Genomic DNA, 18,608 nt, shown 5'->3' with positions numbered 1-18,608 from the left:
AGTAGGGGAGGAGTGTGGAGAACAAACAAGTTTGTTAAGTGCCTAGACTCCTAGTCCCACCTACTATACCCCAATGTCTCCCAAATGGTAGGAAAGCAAAATAAAAGGTTAATTATGATAAATATATACTCAATCAAATATGCAGGTGCACACTCTATGCAGTGTGTATTGTACTTTGTCACAGCACCTTTTAATATATTTGGAAAAAAGGGTGTGCAGACCACCCTCACTTGGAATTTTGTACTTGTGACTACATTCTTTTGGCCCAGCACCCCACCCATCTATTCATAAATGTTTATAATCTGAGCAGTCTGGTCCTACCAATAGTACTTTTAGATTAGAGGCAGTAAAAATGATGTAAGCCCCATATTATAAAATGCAGAGTATTGAGTATGTACCCTCCTGACAAGAGGTCATCCTGTAGCTAAACAATACAGAAGCAAACATATAATTAAATGCTGAAATGGATTTTTTGCATTATTCCTGCAATGACTTGAGTGCAGCTTGGTAATGACAAGTGATAACACCTATGTCATCAGTTGAAAAGAAATTAATAAATAAAAAAAATAAAATAATTATATATATATATATATATATATATATATATATATATATATATATATATATATTAGCCTAGCGGCGTGTGTTAGTCTGTGTGCGGAAAAAAAACCAACAAGCTGCAGCGCCACCTGCTGGGCGGAGTTATACACTGACCTACTAAATCCTTAGCATTATCTAATATATAAAAGTAAAAGCCTAGCGGCGTGTGTTAGTGTGTGTGTATGTGTGTGTGTAAAAAACTATTTTCTCAGAAAGGACTCATCCAATTGAACTGAAATTTGGTATACTGACATTATTTGACAAAAAAATTAGAATAGTGAAGTCAGTTAACTTCCATCATTCCCCCTTCCCCCCGTGGGAGGGGTAGTAAATGCTAAATTTACGAGTTGAGGGGTCAAACTCATTTTCGTGAGGTAATTTTACCTCATGAACACACATTAAAAAGGGCGCTTGCGTCGGGAAGTAACGCTCTTCCCTTGAGGAGGCCTGGGCTAGGCCCAAATGCAGGACAAGGACCTTTTGAAGACCTTAAGTAGCTTGATTTGACTAGAATGCATGAGTATCATGCACCGGTTAACTTGTGTAAATGTAAATATATATATATATATATATATATATATATATATATATATATATATATATATATATATAATTATTTTTTATTTATTTTTATATATATATATATATAATTATTTTTTATTTATTTTTTTAAATCAGACTTCCAAAATAATAAACAACTTCCATAGTCAGTATGAAAGAGGAAAACAAAGGTACGATACCAAAACCTACCTCTTGCATTTTACAAATGCGTCAAATCAATTTGCATCTCCTCTGTGATCAAATATGAACATTTATACATTGAACAGCACACAGAGTAAGAAATAAGAACATTATTTTCTGCATTGACCACTGCACAAGATGCCCCGTTACCCTATTCGATCCGCTTCTGACCTGCACCATGCCTCCTGACAGCCACACCTATCACTTCCACCTTCAAGACTTCTCGTGCTACTCCCCATTTATGTAACACCGCCAGACCAGTCTCTCCAAAAACGTCAGTTTTTCAAGCACTTTCTCAAAACACACAACTTCACTATGGCCTATCCTAACCTCACCTGACATTCCTCCAAGTGTACAACCAGCTACAGTTCCAATCTCCACACTCTGAGTCCCATTAGCTCCTGTTGTCTCAGTTCTATCACTCTTGGCTGTATACTCTTAGGAGCAGGACCCCTCTACCCATTTTCCCACATCTGCACTTCCTTCATCAACCTCATAAGTACTTTTATTCTGTATGATTTGTAACAGATGTTATGCAGACTGCCCATCTCTGTGGAGCTGTGAGATAATTTACAAATAAACAAAAGATAATTTCAGAAATAAAAAGGAATTTTAATGGCAACAGATGGTTTACATTGCATTAATATGAATGAAAATGCAGATTGCTAAGCAGCAGAATAAAGTGCAATTGTACCACCAGGAAACACTGCTATTATACAAGTCCAAGCTCATAAATGCTGAATGACTGAGGAACAATTAATAGGAACGGATTGCGGGAGGGACGGTTAGGCAGTCTTCTTCATCCAGAGTTTTGTCAATGACTGGTCTGTATTCCAAAGTAACCTAAAATGAGAATGCATAACAGGTACTAATGTTAAAGTTGTAAATATGATTAATTGTACATTATACGTAGCAGTTTCTAGCATCAATGAAAATATTCCGGTTGCATTTTCTCCATATAAGTTTTCAAACTGTGCTAAATTGCTAAATCTGATTTTCATCTAAATACACTACTAAAATAGTTTCAGGAAGAAATATATATATGAATTATTTTTCTCTACTGTGACTTGAATAAAAATGGACATATGAATTTGCCAGCTTTCCCGCTCTTCAATAGTCATTTTATAATGTGGTTTTACCTTGCCCTTCTGATCAACAAATGACAATGTGTGTTTCCGCCAATGTTCTTCAACAGGTTTCTTCTGTTGTCCTTGCAGAGGTTTAGAATAATCATATTCATCAATTCTAACCTAAACAAAGCCAAATCCTTTTTTTAGCACAAATTTAAAATTACATTTGCCTACAAAATACAGGACTTTTAGGTGTTTTTTTTCATTCAGTCTTTAAAAGACTGGTAGACCTTAAACAATAAAGTTAACCTGAACGCCAAATAGCGAAACATAGTTACCGTTAATTCCTTCATGGAAATACTCCATCACAATAGAGTTTAGGTAAGATATGAAATGAAAAACACCCCCAGGCAGTATATAATGCAATTCTTCCCTTTGTCTTTGGATAACTTCCCAAGCGTTCTATGAAAATGAGAAACATACCAAAACATGGGTGGGATAAGACCACTTTGGCCTCCACATCTATAAAAAGACTGGGGTGGCGTCAGGAAATTGTTGCTGCCAGGGAGGAGACCCAGCTGCGCCGTGAATACGATAAAGAAGTGTGCCAGACCCCGGGCAGCAGGTCCACCAGCGCCTGATAATATGTTGGGGACCACCAGAAACACCACTTCATGTGCTAGATTCCCACAAATTCATCTACACATTCTCCACAGTGTATACTTTACACCCCATAGGCTATACAAAATGGGAATTAGAAACCATTCGGATTGTCTGAAATGTGTGGATGAAGACGGGTGTTTTTGGCAACTGTTCTAGCCACACCCTAAGGTACAGAGATTCTATATATTGGCTGGGTTGGCTATATGCAGAACGGGTGTGGACATTCCCCAGACAACTCTAATATTATGCTTATTGGAACACCCTAGACAGACATCAGGCGTGTTTTTAGAATGCATTTAATTTGCTAACTAGGATGGTACACTAGCCACATCCTCTCTGCTCTACTAGGATTAAAAGAAAATAATTTAGATGTCAGGGTATTAAATTAACAATTTATGTATTGATTATGCTTTAAATGAGAAAATATACAATACGTTGATGTGTAAACAGGAGGAGCAGTGACAGGTTGAAGGAGAAAATCAGAGACCATAAAAGCATAAAGCATGGATGACAAAAAAAATGAATTTGAAGCAAGAGGAAAACAGTCATCAATCAAAGTGGTAAAGTTGGTAAAAAATGCTCTCTAAACAAGTGTTAATGTGGAATTTTTCTGAGAGACCAGAAGAGGCAGCTTCCAACAGAATATATTACATATCTTATAATCAGGGACCAAAACAGATTGTGGTATTCCACTTGGGTTCCTGACCCACAATTTATGGACCTCTGCTATAAAGGATATGTTGCGTAATTATTTAGAGCAGACCTAGGCAGCATGTAGCTCTCCAGCTGTGTAACTACAAGAAGCCCCATCACGCTCTGCCAGCCAAAACTTTAGGGTAGGTTGGATCCTGCAGCTTCACAACAGCTGGATAGTCACAGTTAGCTGAAACTGTTCCAGATCAGAAATAGGACTTTATATTTTTCAATAAAATCTAAAATGGTTCAGTGCTAAAACATTAAGTTAGAAAAATGTTATGGTACATATACTATTGGCAATATGTAAGCATTTTATCATTTTTATTTTTAAACTGCTGTAAATTCATTACTATCTCTCATATGGTATAATGAACATACCATATTTAGGGAAGGTACAACAGATTAAATAATAGTATCTATTATATCTTCTAATATCATGAAATAAGTATTTCCCAAAACATATGATTGAGACCTAGGTAATATCCCTTTTGAGAGTGTGATTTAACTAAATATGTACAAGTTGTGCATCATAGATGCTATCAATGAACTACATTTTTTGGTCATTAATGTCTGTGGTGTGTAACATATACCATTCAGATACTTGGATGCAGGCGTGATTTATGTTGAAGTTATAGCAAGATGGTTATAAACACAAATACACAGGATATAAAAAGAAAAATAAATAAATAAAAAAAAAAGAAATTTAAAATATTACCATTTTTAAAAAAACAGTATCAGGAAAAGTTTACACAATCATATTTATTACTTGCTTGATTGACAACTTTTTAAGAAATTTGCCCAATGATCATAACATGGTTCTAAATCTTTGCATTTATTATATTCTTACCTTATAGTCTTCCCGAGCATGGGCACCTCGACTTTCTTTACGAGCCTCAGCTGAATTAATAGTCTGGAGAGCACATAGCATTAGGTTTTGTAATTCAAGTGTTTCCACCAGATCAGAGTTCCAAACAATTCCTGAAAAATTAACAAACACTTAACATCACTACATTTTATCAACTTTATTCTTTGCAAAGTGCTTAATTCTCTATTGTCCAATATGCACCTTTTATGCAAGTCTAAATCAACTTAATATTGAAGAGTTGTTCTCATTTGTCACCATACACATACACACACACACACCAGTATCTAGCAATGCTTCAGGCAGTGGTATAGCAATATGGGTCCCAGATATAACATGGCCCAGTGAATAGAATTGACAGGAGCTTGGACAGGGGACTTCCAGATGAACCAGTTGTTGGGATACAGAATGCCACAATCAAGCCTCCAAGTTGTAAACAATATTCTACTCCATACTACTGTACTGTGTGCACTTCTGCTCTGTGAATTATGTAGAAATCAAGCCTCCACATGGAAGTTCTTCCTCCAAATAGCATATGCAAAAAAAAACATAAGCTTCCAGGAAAAGATCTAATCATCCTCATTTTTTACATAGCGCCAGGAGAGTCCGTAGCGCCTTACAATTGGGAACAAACAGTAATAAATCAATATTGGGTAATACAGACAGAGAGGTTAGAGGGCCCTGCTCGCAAGCTTACCATCTATGGGACAATGGTTTGATACACAAAGGTAAGTGCTACATTATATTGTATATTTGTACAGCTAGAATGCAATGGTTACAAAGTATTTAATGGGCTGTATGCTCAGTCACACAACTATATAGGTCAGGGGGTTGCTGTCTTGTGTTAGCTCTGTAGAGGGTGATAATAGGGTAACCTAGAGAGTTTAAGAGGGTGGCAGAGGAATAGTATTATAAGCTTGTCTGAAGAGATGGGTTTTCAGAGAAGGCTTCAACTGACGCAGAAAAAGGTTAAGAGCAAATCCTACACAAACACACTACCTCTGTCAAATGTTTTGATATCATCCATGGCAGAGTTGATTGCACTCAATTTTTCACACCCCTCCTTCAGTACAGATCCTGTTCTGAAAACAGCAGCATGACTCTGCATAGTCTAAAGCCAGAGAAGAAGGTTGTGAATAAACATAAATGGCATAATTATGTTTCTGGTGCTACTGTACTTTATTTTATTGCTTGAGATAATAGTATGTTGATGCAAAAAAAGGTAACTAGTGCAATAAGAGGATCTTATACTCATGTTGGTACCAGATGAGAGGCCACAAGATAATTTTGCATTACATGTGGCACAAGTATAGTGTTGTACAGACTTTCCAGACTCTTCAGTCTTGGAAGTCCCATATATACAGCCATAGTACAGCAAATTACAAATACAAAAAAAAATAAAATTATGAGACCTCCCCTACAGTAGTAACAATATATTAATATAATAAGGTTGTAAATGAGCCAGAGGTCAAAACACTATACACATGAGTGTTTAGCCAATACTGTATAACAGAAATACACCCCCCCCAACAGACACCAAAATAAATAGAACTACAATATATAAATGTATATATGTAGTAGCTAACCTAGACAACAATAAAAATAATGGCACCAGTGAGGAGGACCCAGCAGAAAACTATCTACAGCTATGTGATTCAGAAAAGGACAGTCTCTGCTGAAGAGAACCATCAAGCAGAAACAGACCATGGCCCTACGCTAGTATCTAGTGTCTATACTTACCTGCTATAGCCCTGTTGCTGTAGTCCACGTTGTTACCTTATAGATACTGACAGTCTTCTCTCCCTCATGGAGACCTGCGTTTGCTCTCTGTAGCAGCCTTACATGCTGCTGTACGAGTGTGAGAGGGAATAGATTTAGTGCAGAGCTGCAGCAGTATAGTCTGTCACCTCTGCTGGAAGGAAAAATGGCCGCATCGAGAGGGAAAGTCTGCTAAATGTGCCAGAGCCTTCAAATTAAAAACTTAGTTTTTCTATCCTCACTTCTGCAATGCCCCCAGTCAAAGCAATGACCACCACCGACGTTCTCTCCTCAGAGACCTGACGCGCGGTATTCCCTGCTGTCGAGCACAGTCTTCATAAGAAGAAATAGCTCATTGCTAGGGAGATGTTGGTAAGCTCAGACCGCTCTGTTGCACTGTTAGCCAGAGCTGTACTCTCTATAGTGGAGAACTGCTGAGGCTGCTGTCACCGGCTGAGCTGTACTCTGCACTGCAGAACCACTCAGTGGTAAAGGGGGGGAGGCACATTTGCGACCTGCCCACGCTCCTCTCCATTCAGTGCTGTGGCTGTCAGGGGTATCTTTCAAGTATGAGGAGAAGGGAGAGGGTTGTAGTGGTGACAGAAGTGAGAAAAGTCCGCAGGCACTTCTTGGGAGGCATCCCTAAGCAATGTTAATAACTATAACAAAAAAAAAAAAAAAATTAACAGTAAAAATTATAAAACAGTAAAATTTAAAAAACCAGGGCACAGAGCCCTAACATAACATGTATTACTCTCAAATGCACTTTACTAAAATTGAAGATGGCTCCCAGGAGGAGGAGCATAGTAGGGCTCTAAGAACCAGGTGACAAGTAAAAACAGCCAGGTGGAGCGCCAGGAAATAGGTGCTGTGGAGAACACTGATGACAGAAATGGGAGCATGAGGAATTTAAAAAAATAAATAAATAATACAACTACACTGACTTATTTACAGAAATACATTCTTAAAAAAAACAAAACAAAAAAACAGACAAGCATATGATATAAATGTGTCTCACAACTATTAATTTCTAACTATTACTCATGTTTACTGGGGTGATGGATAAGAATGTTTAGGTCTTACCTTCTGCATGTTGATTCTCAGCTCTGATGTTCTTGTGTATCCATTGGCAAACCGCAACTTGTCTAGATTTGCAACAGATTCCTCTCCAGCATTTGTTTTAATTGAAGGTAATGAGTCCCCTAGAAAATATGAAAGTCAAAATTTTTCTATGGCTGTTTAGCAGAAGCAATGTAACAATATCCTTTTTTTATTTTTTTAAGCCACAGTATTTATTTTCTATTTCTCATCATGTCAGCCACCATGATATCCAATATTTAAGGACATTTTTGTGCCATGACACGAGGCTGATTTTGACAAAGTAATTTGAGTAACAGGTTAAAACTAAAGTTGAAGATGTATCTTTTGTATAGCTGTGTACGTTAAAAAGGATTTTAATTGTAGATGAAACAGAATACCGGTTATTCACTTAGTGTGTTATGCCAATATATAAGCACGACTCAGGTTTTACACAGAGATATTTCATCAGATTAAGGAACTTCAAGTTAACTTGTACAGCAGGAAAAGTGTTATTCCTTGCAATACATTAGTAGCATGTTAAATGTATTTTGGTATACTATCTAATATATAAAAGAGAAAAATTGTCCTTCTGTCCGTCTTTCTATACAAATCCACATTTTTCAAGCGAAGATCATGAAATTTTGCATACGAGTGTATTAACACATGACGGAGGCAACTAAAAAAATTGAAATGCATTACGGGGTGGGGGTGGCGAAACACCTAAAAATCATCGAAAACGACCACAACTCTGGAATGTCTGGAACAATTTACACCAAACCTGGTACACATATGACTTACAGTCTGACAACAAATATTGTGGGGGCAAGACACCCCTAGCACTCCTAAGGGTGGGGGTGGCGAGGGGGGTAACACCTAAAAATCATCGAAAACGACCATAACTCTGGAATGTCTGGAACAATGTCTTGGAAGAAGTTCCAAAAAAAAGGGGAAATATATTTTTTCTGGATGCACCCGGAGGAACAGGTAAGACGTTTCTCATCAAGTTGTTACTTGCTAAAATTCGAGTACATTCCAAGATAGCTATTGCTGTGGCCTCTTCTGGAATTGCTGCAACTTTGCTCCCTGGTGGAAGAACAGCACATTCAGCTTTCAAGTTACCGCTTAATCTGGCCCGAAGTGAAACTCCCGTCTGCAATATCACTAAACGAACAGAAAAAACTCAGATTCTGCAGCAATGTCAGGTCATTGTATGGGATAAATGCACCATGTCACACAAAAATGCTTTACAGGCCCTCAATCAAACACTTCAATTTTTAAGAGCCAATGATTTACTAATGGGTGGAGTCACTGTTGTATTGGCTGGAGATTTTCGACAAACATTGCCGGTCATTCCAAAAGGAACAATGGCGGATGAAATTAATGCATGCCTTAAATCATCACATCTTTGCAGGCATGTTCGCACTTTGCGACTAACCACAAATATGAGAGTTTCTCTGCATGGCAACACAATGGACGATCAGTTTGCTGATCATTTCTTAAATATTGGGAATGGTTTAATGCCGCTTCATCCAGTAACTGGTCTCTTCAAACTCAGAGAAACACTTTGTAACACAGTTGTGTCTTAAAAGTCTTTAAATCCCGGGCAACGCCGGGTATTCTGCTAGTTAACTATAAATATGGTATTGTGAGAGTTTGCAAAATAAAAATGATATATCCATATAAGTAATCATTATGTTATAGCTTTAAAAGAAATTAGTAGATATTGTACTTTGGATTCCTTAGATTGAACCAGCCTATGATCTGCAACCCCCTGGACCTTCCTGAAGCCTGGACCAATAGAAGCAAGCCATACCATCTGCATTGTTTCACTGTATTTCTGTTTGCATATAAGCAGGGGCTTTTCATCCAGTGATCAGACATCTTGTCCACAGACTTCAGGACTGAATGACTGTTCGTTGGATCCAGAGCGCCTGCGATAAGTAACGGCTGTACTTACTATTATTTCGCTTGAATTATTCGGCTACTTTTTGAGAATAAATATTTGTGCGTTGGAAACACAAATCGAGATTCGACAATCGTTATTGGATAGAGACAAAACGTGCATAACAACACATATATACGGCGTGGAAGGGCGTATCCAGCCGCAACACGTGGCAATAACAGTTTTTACACTTTCGCACAAAACACACACATTTGTAAATGGTACACATTAATCGCAGTCGCAACACAGTTATTTATGTCCAAATATAGTAGTGTTTATATGTAATATTATAAGTTATATGCATATTAGTGATACATATGGTTCAGGTTAAAGGAAATGTGTCATGTCTGATATCATATTGATCCCCTTTATACACACACACATATATATACATATATATATACACATATATATATATACATATATATACATATATATACATACATATACATACATATATATACATACATATATACATATATATATATATATATATATATATATATATATATATATATATATATTTTACACACACACACTCGTGTGCTGTACAATGCTTTTAACTAATGTACATTGCATCGCTCCTTTAACAGCCGTAATGACACTGTCGTCGTGGAAACAGATGTCTTCCAGGGAGGCAGCATGTTCAAACGTTGAAATGATTGCACTTCACTTTTACAACAGCCATGAATGTCAGCGTGTGAGCCATCTATGGTTCGGGATCCTGCAGTCATGCTAAGTAGTGTCTGGTTTTACTGAGCTGTAATTTAGTACCCAACCCTACAACTCTTAGTCTTCACATATGCTGCATTCAGATGTTTCTGCTTGAAATTTCCTTAGAGAAATTTGTAATTAATTTGGACTCAGTGACAACGGATTCACTAGTAGAGCAAGTTCAACAAAACTTGAAGATACTGCCCAAAATTATACCTTTGATCAGGTGAACTGGATGGTCACTGCTTGCATATAAACCAAGTTACATAGTAGCTATTCTAGTTTGTTTACTTTTGTTCAGAAAGTTCAAAAATTAGATTTTAGAGATAAAAGTTTAATGTTTCATACATTTTGTTCAATGAAGACAGAAAATCAAGATCCAAACCTACTGATAACAGAAAAATAGCATCAATGTATATGTGCCACATTCTGCAGTGGCAACTGACAACCACTCAAAACAATTTATGTAAACAAACTACTGAAGATTATGAGTGGGCACATTTTGCCCTGATTGTTATGCACTCCATTAAAATGGGTCACAATGTGAGAAAGAACTCCCACATGTAAACCATTGCCATGGCGTACACTGTAGTAAAGTGCTTTCATGCCAAAGTAAGAAATGTAATGTAAAGAAATGTAAATGGAACCAAGTGACAAAAAAAATAAAAAATTCATCCAAAAGGTTGCATGTTCGGCAGAGAATGCAAAAAGCCTGCCTTCCAGACCAATTGTTCTCAATTGGGTTACCTCACATCACCAAGGATACTAGAATCTCCACACTAGAACGCGTGGCTAAAGAGAAACCATAACAGAATTTTTATTACATTTTGAGTGAACTACAAAAGGTATTGTGGTTGCACTTTTCGCTGGAAACCTACACTTTTCTCTCAAATTATTTTTCTCCTATAAATCAACCAGTTTAAACCCTTTCAAATAAGATCTTGTAACTTTAAGCTATTGTCATGTGTCGTCCCCCCCACCCCCACCCCCACCAAAACCTACCTCCAAAGCATTCTTCAGAAATAATGTTTAATGAATCTGGCGAATATCTTTAAGCACTTCAAATTGTTTAAATAAGAATATAGAACATTTATTTGAACTCATTACTAAATGAATCTAACTAAATAGATACAAAGACCATCTTTACTCGTAGAAGGAAAGATTAGATATTGCAAGTCTTTCCTTAGTCTCATTTGTATTTAAGCAACCTTTTTTAAATGCTGTTTCTATAGCATTTTCACACCTGCTACTCTTAAAATTAAACCTAAGTTAATGAGCCTTAGTGTCCTGATTTCAGTTTCTACCCAAAATAAGACAGCATTAATGGTGCAATGGGCCATAGCAACCAAGTGTCCTATTTGTTACTATGGCTTAGAGCACATTTTGCAAATAAATGTAGTTAGTAATGAGTGTTACTATGTAAAGTGTTAGAGGTAAAAAATACCTACAGATATTTAGAGGTTCTTTTTCTGAAAGACGACTTAACATTTCTTTTCATTGGGAAAGTCTAAAGACAACGGTTTCTTTAAACCATGTACTTTAAAAGATTTGGCATTTGTGCCTGTAAATTTGCCAATTGTCAAACAAAGTGGGTTCATGGGTGCACTGTAAAAATACTTTGTTTTACCGGTTTAGGAGTTACCTTTTGTTAATGAACTTTATTATTGGGATTACTCAGATAAACAAACACTAAGGACTCACACTTACCTGGTTTGCAGGACTCTGCTATGCTAAGAGCACATGCACGACCAAACACAACCAAATCTAGGAGAGAGTTTGCACCAAGCCGGTTAGCACCATGCACAGAGGCTGATGCAGCCTCACCACAAGCATACAGCCCAGGTACCACTTTGTCTTCACCATTTACATGGACAATAGCCTGAAAAAAAAAAAAAGGATTCAAAATCAGCGCACAGTAGAATTTTGTTTTCTTTAGGAGGATGAAAAAAAAAACCTCTATACAGTTTTGAAGAAAACAGGTTTATACTGTTTCTTGGAGGCCATAGCCAGTAAACTATCTAAGCAGAAAGTATGAGGGGGAAAAACAACAATAAAATGCTACAACATTTACTAGCAGAAGACCTTAGGAACAATTCCCAAATATGGAGAACAATATTGTTTCCCATAATTGTCATTTTACGCAAAGTATATAAAATAAATAAAAAAACTCTCACTAAATATGTAGCCACCGTCATTAAAAACGATCTTCATTGTAAAATGAGTAAACAAGGAGTCCTGGAAGTGATGATATAGGTTCCCCCCCAGAGCCCTGATCTCAACATAGAGTCTGTCTGGGCTTACATGAAGAGACAGAAGGATTTGACAAAGCCTACATCCACAGAAGATCTGTGGTTAGCTCTCCAAGAGCTTTGGAACAACCTCCCCGCTGAGTTCCTTCAAGAACTGTGTGCAAGTGTACGTAGAAGAATTGATGCTGTTTTGAAGGCAAAGGGTGGTCACACCAAATATTGATTTAACTTAGATTTCCCTTCTGATCATTTTTATCAATTAACAAAATGCAAACTATTAACACTTTTATTTTTGAACGCATTCTTAATTTGCAGCATTTTTTCCACACCTGCCCAAAACTTTTGCACAGTACAGGGATATTTGCCAGTTCCCCTATAAGGGAACAGGTAGGAACACAGTCAGTCTGCAGCAGCAGGCTGCAGACAGGGTTAAGTTTTCCCTAGGTTCCTCTTTTAGCGCACACACACACGTGTTCCACATGGGTGTAATCGGTTTGCTTTGCTGTGATTTGTTGTAGTGCTGGGGTGGAGGATCAAGGCACTGTCTGTATGTGTGGGTGGGACCACCGATGCCAGCAAGTGGCCGGATTGCAGACAGGGACGTAATGTCTCGCCAGATGTGTAGGTGGCGGGGATTTTTGTGTACCGTTTCTGATATTATTGCTGAACCAGCGTTGGAACTGTTACCATCCTGACAACTGCCAACAAACAGTTAAATGGTTCTGCATACCTGTGTCGGATTCCTGTGTATGCTGTACTTTCTCACAAGTGGTGTCAGGAGTGGGATCTATAGGACAGCTAAAACACAGCCGTCTTCCCAGCCTCCAGACTCAAGTGTGTCGAGTGGAGTCTGTTAAAAACCACTATAATACACCAAACTGTTGTAATGCTTTGTTTCAAATGTGTTGCTGTGAAGAGACAAACCTTTGTACTGGGAACTGATTAGCAATGGTTTGGTTGTAAAAGGAAGCAGAAGAAACACTGCTGGTCATTGTAGTGCCACACTTTTTAAAGGTTCAAACTGTGAGTTGGGTGTGGTCCAAAAAAAAAAATTCTTCTGGTTTGTTTGCTATTTACCAGTTAAGGTTTAAAGCACATGTCAGATGAAAAAAGTGGGTTTTAATTTTTCTGGTAATTGTAGTACCACACCTTGTGGGTCACTCAGTTGTGAATTGGGTGTGGTCCAGAAAGTTTTGTTGTTTACCTGAATGCTGAAAGAAGCTAGGTTTCATTTCCCAGCACAAACTCCTGTGGGAATGGAAGACATTTTAAGAACCCTAGTGAATGTGGCAGCAGTGCAGGAGGAAAATACCTGACTTCTCCGTGTGGAGATCGCTCAGGAGAGACGGGATAGAGAGGCTCCAGCTACCGCCACGCTACAGAAATGAACTTCTGATGACGACGTGGAGGCATATCTAACACCGCCATCTTAGCGAGTGTTGGAGACACCAGAGCAGGGGAGGACCAACGATATCATGACTGGAGGCTCTCCAAAGATTTACCGGTTCGAGCTCAGCTTGCTGAACTTGGTAGAACACTAAAGAAGTGGTTACAGCCAGAAAAGAACACTGCGGGCAGAATTGAAATTCTGGCCATTGACCATTGTATCCGGGGTATGGACGGAGGGCTCCAAAGGTGGCCACAGCAGGCGGATCCCAGACGTATGAAGAATTGGCTGCTGTATTGGAGAGATACAGTGCCTTACAGCATATGCCCAAACCGCTGTTGCCCGCACCAAAGTTTGTGCCTCAGTCAAAAACTGACATGTGGAACAGTGGAGGGGATATTGGTGAGGAGAGGTTGCTTTAAAAAAAGGCAACCAAACCTGCACTAAGTCCAGTCTGAGTGCAAAGAGCCTGGACAATTGAGGGCTCGGTGCCCAACGTTAGCAGAGCCTATGGATTGTTCACTAGCGCGCACACACACACACACAACCAACCTATCCGAGCTGCTGCACCATGAGTCCGGTTACCGCAAAGTCCTGCTTGTTCCTCGTGAGTGTTTGTGAATCAACATCTGGTGCTGGCTCTGGTAGATTTGGGTAGTGAACTGTCCTTAGTTTCTCTGGTAATATGGAGCTGGAAACCGACACAATCTGCCCAAAGCGAAGGTACTCTGTGTTCATGGGACTGCCAAGGAATAGGACAGGACGCTCTTGCCTGTTACTGTGAATGGACAGACAGTGACAGTGGTACCGTTGCCCCAAAATTGCCATACCCTTTAATCCAAGGCAGAGACTTTCCGCTGTTCAAGCAGATTCTCCAGGAGCGAATCCAGTCGGACAAGTAGACAACTGAAGCACCCACCGAAATTACAGCCTTGATGAAGGAGCTTGAGGGAACAGAAAATGGAAAGTGAACGATTAAGGAAAATACACCTCCTAAGAGGTGGAAGCATAGACAAAGGAGAGCTGCACAAGTGCCAACGCAGAACCGGACCCTGGCATTGTTCGTTGGCGAGACCTCGGGTGAAGGGGCTACGCCTCCCAATGAGGACTCAGACTGAGCAGGATTGTCTAACTTGTTTCCACTAAGAGACTTTGACTGAGACCAACTTGGAGATGTTGCCTTAGCTAATGTCTATAAGAATGTCTATGTCTATAAGAATGTGGTTGAGATTAATGGGGTAGAGAAGGCTAACAAGCCCGCAGAAGGTATTGCCTATTATATAGTAAAGAATGATCTGTTGTATAGAGTTGCTAATGTACAGGGCAGAACTGTAGAGCAATTGTTAGTGCAGCAAATCCATACATCACTTGTTCTCAAAGCTGCACATACACTACTGTGTGGGAGGCACTTGGGGGAAGATAAAACAAGGGAGCGGATATTGCTCAGCTTCTATTGGCCAGGAGTGTACGAGGCAATAAAAAGGTTTTGCCGGACGTGTCCAGTATGTCAGAGAACCTGTCCGAAGCCAGACTATTGGGCCCCGCTAGTTCCCATCCCTGTGGTGCTGACCCCGTTTGAGCATATTGGTATGGATTTGGTAGGTCCATTAGAGAAGTTGGCCCTTGGCCATCAGTACGTATTGGTCATAGTGGACTATGCCACCAGCTATCCAGAGGCTATATCTTTGCGCAATATAAAGTCCAGTACAATAGCAAAATAACTCCTTCTGTACTGTACCAGGTTGGGTATCCCCAAAGAAATCTTGACTGATCAGGGTACTCCCTTTATGTCCCATCTAATGAAAGAGCTATGCCAGTTGTTAAGAGTAGAAACGTTACACACATCAGTATATCACCTGTCGAAGTCGTATAATTGGATGAACGCAAGTATATTGGTTAGTATTGTTTTATTGTGTTATTGCACTCAGTATGCCATGCTACACATACATATACATGGCAGGTATACTCGAAGCGAAAAAAAACAGGTTTTCGCAGCATTCGCAATAGTAATCGCAAATTTTACTGATAGTATCTGTAAGCGGTGCGATCGGACCGCATGGTTGATTTTGTGCAGTCGTGATTGTGATTTGGCAGATGTGGGAGGAAATACGCTGCAACCACTGATATTCTTGATTGATATCGGTTGCTAACAGTGGTAAAGTAAAGTACTCAAACTAGAAAAAGCATAAGGGGACGTACCTGTTGAAATCGTCCAGGGCCAAGAAGTCATGGCCAGTTGTGTGCTGCCTAATGAATGGCCGGTTGGTTCGGCAAAGTATGTTATGTATAATAAATACGGTGCATATGCAACGGCATACTGCGACAAATGGGTCAAGATGACCCGGGGGTGTGTGAAACCTTTCCCAAACATAGGTAGTTTTAATTCAGAGGTAATGAATAATGTTAAAGAAAAGGCATGGCGCAAACCGCGCGCACAACGGAAGTGAGCGTTGCAAAGCATGGAGAACTGAGCGCATGCGCGCCCTCGCCGTCAAATGCGGTTGGGGTGGTAGGTACAGCCAATACCAAAAATGTTAAAAATGTAATGAGTAAGTTGTATGATGTCTTAAGTATTGTTTTAGAAGAAGAAGATGTACCCACAGTCATTTCAGCCATTGCCCATGCCAGTAACATACAATAAGCAGTACACGGACAAGGAAAGGGAACGGTTCCACCGGCAGGGGCAGCGGCTGAAATCAGGGAGAATAATATAGAAATTAATAGAAAGGGGGACATTCATTATACTGCAACAGCAATTCCAGCAACTAGTACAGAATGTAGCGACTTGGTAAGTCTGCATCCTGTCCGCATAACAGTAGTTTCCAATGGGAAGGCGGACAGAGATGGTGTAGTTCCCATAAAACATGTAGCAATGCATTTTCCATGGAATAGGACGGAACTGTTTACAATTATGTCTGATTTCCCTGATCCTAGAAAAGATTTTGCCAAGTGTCAGAAATGTATTAGACATTTAGGTAATGCACATGAGCCTACTAATAAAGATTGGCGAGTGGTGTTTAGAGCTTATCTTTCTCTCGATACCGATATACAAAAGTTCATTAAGGATTGTAGGTTGGAGAAGGATAAATCCTTAACCGAGGATGACAATCAGGACAATATTGGACATATAATCACACAGTTGGCCATATATTTTCCAGTGACAGTGGAATGGGGAAAATTTTTCACTATCAAACAAAAAGGTAGTGAGATTACAACTGACTATTTTTCTAGGGCTCTAGCGGCAATGATTAAGTACAGAGGGATACCAGATATAAGGGAAAATCCACATCATAGGGAGGTAGCTGTTGCAGTACTAATGGACGGTCTCCGGGAGGATCTAAGGACCTGGATACAAACCTCTTTTCCTAATTGCAGAGGTCTCACGGTAAATGAAATTAGAGAGCATGCTGTAGAACATGATAAAAATATATGTAAAAAGGAAATAGCGCAGAGTAATAGGCTAATGATGGTGAGTATCCAGGCTTTCGAAAGATTACATTCACAACCCCAGAATTATAAAAATCTCTATAAGGGACGAAAGAAACAGAAATCTTTGAAGTGTTTTAACTGCCTTAAGAAGGGACATTTGAGGAAAGATTGCAAAGAAAATCTTAGAGCAAAAGCTAGGAAATTAGGACCAGGCAAGGCAAATAATAATCAATGGTAAGTATTAATGTGCAGGTGTAGAAAGAAACTGATTTAAAAGGTAATACTTTGTTGATTTTGCTTGCTTGTTTTATGTTGTCACATGTTTGCTTTCCCGATCGCTGGCCGATGGTAAAGAATGAAAAGGTTTGTTTCGTTTGCTGTTATTAGATAACTATCTTGTTTTTTTTCTTCTCACAGAATAAGGAATATAGACTTAGTGCTTAAGGGGGTGGGATAGAGAAATAGAAAAATTACTCTTGGAAGATTACTTAACAATGGATCATTGGAACACTTTGTTTTAGGCTGCAGTGACTCTCAGCCAAAACAAATTATCATGAATCATTATCCAAAAATGAAGTATGTACATACTTTGCTCCAAAATATTGTTTTATTTATTTCAGATAAGTATGAGTCACTAAGAGTTAATCTTTCATTTCTCGATTATAAGTCAGGAAGTCCGTTGCAAAGGTATGTCGTTATGGTGATACAGAGTTCTTAATGAACAAATGACGGACCACACTTGATTGCACGGTTGATGTAAGACCCTCTAGTCAAGTATGGGGAGGGGTCATAGGGTAGCAAATAGCTAAAGGGGTTTGTTGAATGAATACAGCCATTTTTCCCCATCGTGTCCAATCCAGCTGTCGTGTTTGCTGTAAAATCTCCTTTTCTGCATGTCTGTTTGTTTTCAAACCCTTGTATTCAAATCTTTGTATTCTTATTATTCGTTTGCTCTCCTATTTTCTCATTCTTTACATCTATACTAGTATCTCTCTCTCTTCTCTTGTATAGAAATACAACAAGACGTAGACATGGTCTCAGTAATGGGGCGAAGACATTTTTGACGTAAGACGGACTCAGGGATACACACACTAGATTGACATAAGTCACAGAAACAGTTAGGGGGTTGGATTTATATGTATAGAAGCTGCTAATTTTAAGCAGAAAGTTTTTTGTTGTGGAAATATGATTCATGTTTTTTTTTAGATTGCATATCTGCTTTTTGCCTCCTGTACAAAGTGTGCCTTTATATTTATGCACAAAGGGTGGAGAGATAGAAAGAGGTTAGGCATACAGATATGCATCTCTGTGTAGAACAATGGAGTAAGATTTTTGCCACAAGATACGATATAATGTGAAACCCTAGAAAACGTGGAATTTTCGTGTTTTATATTTTTTCACTGTTAGACAGACATGT

At 38.8% G+C, this 18,608-nt stretch overlaps 1 protein-coding gene across 1 annotated transcript in view; it reads right to left on the bottom strand.

Moving 5' to 3' along the window:
• Window positions 1-1,932: 1,932 nt before the first annotated feature.
• The window catches only part of SDHA (succinate dehydrogenase complex flavoprotein subunit A), an 82,562-nt gene continuing 65,886 nt past the window's right edge, over window positions 1,933-18,608 (bottom strand). The window contains exons 10-15 of the mRNA XM_075212745.1: window positions 11,834-12,005; window positions 7,474-7,592; window positions 5,632-5,743; window positions 4,618-4,748; window positions 2,481-2,591; window positions 1,933-2,184 (exon numbers count right to left, since the gene is read on the bottom strand). Coding sequence (XP_075068846.1) covers window positions 2,098-2,184; window positions 2,481-2,591; window positions 4,618-4,748; window positions 5,632-5,743; window positions 7,474-7,592; window positions 11,834-12,005 — 732 coding nt within the window. The 3' untranslated portion in view covers window positions 1,933-2,097. The remainder of the gene's footprint in view (window positions 2,185-2,480; window positions 2,592-4,617; window positions 4,749-5,631; window positions 5,744-7,473; window positions 7,593-11,833; window positions 12,006-18,608) is intronic.

This window comes from Mixophyes fleayi, chromosome 5, assembly GCF_038048845.1.
Source record: "Mixophyes fleayi isolate aMixFle1 chromosome 5, aMixFle1.hap1, whole genome shotgun sequence".
Classification (NCBI taxonomy): domain Eukaryota; kingdom Metazoa; phylum Chordata; class Amphibia; order Anura; family Limnodynastidae; genus Mixophyes; species Mixophyes fleayi.
This window is presented reverse-complemented; position numbering and strand designations above follow the sequence as displayed.